Genomic DNA, 5173 nt, shown 5'->3' with positions numbered 1-5173 from the left:
ATATAAATAAAAATAAAATAGAATTAAAATTTTAATTGGAAATGAGAGACATGCTAACCTAATATTCCAATGCTGTTTGCAAATACAACATGCTACCACAATGCTAATCTGATGCAAGTAAAAGGATCAAAAATGAGTTTAAGGACCATAGGCCATAACGAAGATACCAAATATTTATCAAAGAAGAATTCAAATCGAGTACTACTCTGTGGATGCTGATTTCTACCTGTAACATATAAACACCCAGAATTGTCTGTACTTAAATTCACACAACCAAACAGTAAAGCTTTAAGTTTATAAATGTCAGGGAGTGGAATTATAAAAATTAAACTGACTTATGTTTGTTTGCACATTTGAATCTACTGAATGATCACCTTGTGCCATTAAACGTGGTGATTTTCTTGGTGATGCGAGCAATGTTTCTTCACAACGGCTCCTCAAATTCCTGTTAGGTAAAACAAGCTCATCGTCATCAATGGTGTCGTTACCACTCTCTTTAACTCCTTCTTCATCCATAATATCATCAAGACCAATAACTGCAAAAAAACCAAAGAAACAAAAAAGAGCCTAACGCTTAAAATGATCGAAAGTTGTTGCAGCTGTAATGATGAGAAAAAGGGGGAAGAGACAAGGAAAAATAAATTTGCTATCTAAAAAAAAAAAGGGGGGGGGGAGAAAAATAAAGGCAAAAATAAAGAAAATTCCCATGTGAGGCAGTTTCAGTGTAGAAGCAGCTATCACCCACAGCTTAAAATTTCTGTAGATAGTCCTTATAGCTTTTTGGTGGACTCACATTTTTATTGCTTTTTAGCCACAGGAAGGTCCCCAGTCTTAAGAGGATCAGCTGTCCCTCACTGTCCCTTCCCACCTAAGAAAAAGTGAAGAAAGGTAAACAGCAGAAAGAGCTGATCCAGAAGTGCAGAGTTTATAATCACAGTTTTCTCATAGGATATAATTTTAAATCTGTAAGCCCCACCCCCATCACGTATCTGCAGCTGCAGGCCCCTTCTGGAAGAGCATTGAGTGCAGCATGCACTAGTCTCCCAGGAGAGTCAGAGAACATCGTTGAATTCCTATCCTCCACTAACCTGAGAAGGATCCCAGAGGTTGCTCCTGAAAATAGGTTTCCTAAGAGGCAGTCAGGCCACTGTACCAGCCATTCTCCTGACTTTCTCTAAGTTTGGTTCTGCAATGGTAGCCTCTCCTATCCCAAGATCCTACGTGTGATTAGTGAATCCTGGTCCCTGTGGGATGCGAAATTTGTGAGATCAAGCCAAACACCCAAGCGATTTTACAAAACACGTAGGAGTGTCTAACAAATACAACACGCACTCCAAACAACCAAGTATGCCTCTTTTTCACTATTCAGACACCTAACTAGATGCATTTCCAAGATAAAGTCACATGACAGAAAATAAGATCTGAAAATCTGTAACAATTGCTTGCTTAAAACTGATATAAATTAGTAAATTTACCTTAAAAACCAAAATAAGCAAGAAATTCATAGAAATTAAAAATTGTTAGAATTTTTAGTCTGTCTCAGAAACTGTCAATTCCTACTCCTTTTCAAGTCTGATGATACTGCAACTTAGAACAATGCCTTTGTGAAAGTACTATAATGATGAGCATACTTTTGAAATAACAACAATTGGAAGTTGTAAAACACTGCTAAAGTGATGCATAATCAAGTCTATCAAGGCTGCAATTCAATTCACAATCACCTGTCATGAAGACTTAAAACCTAACCAGACATCTGTTACAGTTCAAATATTAGAAATATTTTAAATAGTCTCTTAAGGAAGGCTGACCTTGGCACCAGGTAGTCAGTACTCTGGAACTCTGCAATTAGATGGACCTCTGTAATTAGTTACTGCATTGTATACATCAGTTTTCAGGAAAAGCATGTTTCTGGAAATTACTGGCAGCTTTTGCTTTCCACAGAGCCACCCTGACATCTGTGTGTGTACATATATATACACACACAGATACCACACAAACTGCAGAGGACTGATAATCCTGGTCTTACTCCACTCATCCAAATGTTTCTTAATCACTTATTTGCTCTAAGCTACATAATGGGAAAAAAGACATACTGGCAAAAAGATGACTTTGTAATTATCTTGTTGACTTTATTTTCCCCCGAATATCTAATGCTGGCCACTGTTAAAGACAGAAAAAATGAATGAAATGAACCCTCACCCTAACTCTAGCTGCCCATTCTTGTCTTCTCAAAGATGATGCCCACCCGACACCTTCACAAATTGCTATTAGCTTTCTCATTAAAGAGTGTTCCTACAAAATACAGAACTGGTATTCAGGAACAGACTGACAGAGACCCCTTTCAAATCCTCTTTTTCTTCAGTGCACAACTAAACTACTAAGCTACTAAAGACAATATGATAAAAAAATACTCAGACAACTTCTGAAACAGCCCTGTAGCAGATTTCAGGAGTGCCATTAAAGACTGAGGTTTTACAGTGTTCTTGCTCAAGTTACTGAATTTAGACACCCTTCTTTATTAACAACAAAAGGGAAACAATTCAGTCTAAATCTATTGACACAGTTTAAAATATTAGAATTAAAGTATTTGCATACTTACAAGACTCTGTGCTGTAGCTTTAATTTAACAGAAGATTTTGAAGCACAGAATCTTGCTAATTTCAAACCACCTGATCTATAACTGGGCTAGTACAGCCCCATGAGGCCCCTGGATGAGGAGTATTCGACACAGACCCTGCTGGGAAGAGAAAAAGTGACAGAAAGTAGTAATAGATACAGTAGAGACTAGGAAATTAAATTATGAAAGAGAAGTGAAGGCAGAGAAACAGCATTGGGAAAAGTAAATCAACAAAAGCCAAGCCAGACAGAGCTATAAAGGAAGAGATACAGATAATCTTAGTAATAAATATCTAAAGCTTATCTCAGTAACAAATACAGAAATTAAGATAGAAGAATAAAAGATAGAAGGGAAAAATGAAGAAAAAACTCATATCTGAACACAAAAAGTTGTACAACAGTGTAGAACTGAACAAGCTGCAAATAAGGAAAATATAAACCACGTTCAACATAATCTTACTGGAATAGGCACCACTGGCCTTCAACTTAGTATTTTGTGTCTCTCTACTACTTGTCAAGTATTTAAATTTCCAAATTACTGTGCTGTGGTACTGACTCATTTTTTTATATGTTAACAATAATAGAATAACATATAACAGTTCAACTGCAAATTTAAAGTAAAATTTTCCATGTGTTAAAACAAGAGCATGACCAATTTTTAATTCTTCAGCAATATCAAATTGAGGAAAACAAGCTGTACTTGATGAGGGTAGAGGAGAGAAAGAGAAGAAAATACTCCTAAAAAATCAAAATCTTTGAAATTTGGAAATCTTTGTTTTTATTAACATAAGTCTTCTTATCTTCAGCCAAAATTAGACAGAAATATTCAGGTCTTTGACACACTGGTCAAGGTAAATCTCAAGTACAGAAATAAGTTTCTTTTCTGTGGATGTTAGCCCTGATTTAGTTTTGCTTAACTAACCACACAGAGCAGAACTCCACTGTTGTTGCTAATGCTACATCCCCACAAATCACACTAACAGCAGAACTGAGCAAGTCCATGGTGGATTCCATACTTTAATTCTACAACCATTATGAATTCTATCAAAATGGCTGAATGTTTTAAAATTTCTACTATGTAATATGCGGATGATAACATAAAACTCTATGTTATGCTTCAAATGAGAAGAACAGTAACAGTCTAAAGCAGTAGCTGACACATGCCGAGGTAAGCCTTAAGAAGAGCTAATAAACTCTAGTAAAGCAATGAAACATGTATTTTGATACTGAAAAAAATCAAGTCTCAGGACTATAACTGAACATAGTATATTTTATATGAAACCTTTTTCCTACTGATAATTATGATGTATATGTTCAAGCAACAGAATTATAAATGCTCTTTGTTAGAAAACAAATATTTCCAAGAGAAATCAGGTCACTGATAATATAACTTAAGAAAACACCAAATTCCAACTGTTTTTTACAAAAGTTTGCCTGTGAGCCTGTAAGCCTGTAACCTGTTTAACTGAGAATTTGTCTGCAAGTATCTTGTACTGACTGGAAGAAAAAAAAAAGAGTAAGCACCATGTGAAATACTAAGCAATTTCCCCATTTCTCCATTAATCTCAAAATTGTATCTTGTACTGACTGGAAGAAAAAAAAAAGAGTAAGCACCATGTGAAATACTAAGCATATACTCCCATTCTCCATTAATCTCAAAATTGTAAAGAGGGATTTTTCTCAGCCTTTAGAATAATAACATATGCAAATCAATTTGATTGAATAAACTTAATACAGCATGTATCTTGGCAGAGGACTGAATCTCCATTTTAAAAAAAAGATAAGATTTACATCACAGGGCTACTGATTTATGGTTCTCTAGCCACAGGCACCTGCCACTTTGGAAATGGAGTAGTAAAGTAGAAATTTCAACAACAAAGTAAAAATATAGCATCAAACCAAACACTTAATGAAATTAAATTATTTTATTAAGATGAGAACCTTTAGATGAGCTCTGTGATTTGTAAATACATAGGATTTGCAAGGCAGTCTATTACAGATCCAACCTCTCTCCATCCATAAAACTCTATGAAACTGATCTGAATGAATAAACAATGAAAGCCTTCAGAAGGATGTAAAATGGGGAAAACTGGTAGTTTGTTACCTAAAAGGTAACAAATACAAGGAAAGTGTGTAAAATAATCATTCTCCAGGTTCTCCACATAATATAGTAAATTTAAGTTTTATAAAGGAAAGTTACTACCTTAGTAAAAAGACACTGTGCAATTGTTCACACAGACACTTTGGAGGAAGACATCAATCAAGAGGCAAGAAAACAGAGAAACCACTGTAGACCCAAATTTGAGTTGTAGTCTGAAGGTTACATTCAAAGTTACTTCATACGCGGGAGGAAAAATACACGTACATTTGGCTTTAGTGGAAGGAGGCTGAAACGGCTAACACAGCCGGACAGGACACTAGCTAAAGAAAAGTATTTGTAGTCAGAAAAATTGATTTGGTTCCAAAGATTCAGTAGTTGATCATGATTGTAGCAGAAGTAATGCTGCTTTCAACAGTACTCATAAGACACTGGGGAACAAAACTTGGGGGAAACTCT

At 35.4% G+C, this 5173-nt stretch overlaps 1 protein-coding gene across 1 annotated transcript in view; it reads right to left on the bottom strand.

The window, feature by feature from the left end:
• PHF3 (PHD finger protein 3) overlaps positions 1-5173 on the bottom strand; it is a 41087-nt gene that overhangs the window by 30409 nt on the left and 5505 nt on the right. Inside the window, exon 2 of the mRNA XM_010136617.1 lies at positions 375-536. Coding sequence (XP_010134919.1) covers positions 375-536 — 162 coding nt within the window. The remainder of the gene's footprint in view (positions 1-374; positions 537-5173) is intronic.

This window comes from Buceros rhinoceros, unplaced genomic scaffold (genome assembly GCF_000710305.1).
Source record: "Buceros rhinoceros silvestris isolate BGI_N320 unplaced genomic scaffold, ASM71030v1 scaffold385, whole genome shotgun sequence".
Classification (NCBI taxonomy): domain Eukaryota; kingdom Metazoa; phylum Chordata; class Aves; order Bucerotiformes; family Bucerotidae; genus Buceros; species Buceros rhinoceros.
The sequence above is the reverse complement of the archived record's forward strand: the minus strand, read 5'-3'. Positions and strand labels throughout refer to the sequence as shown.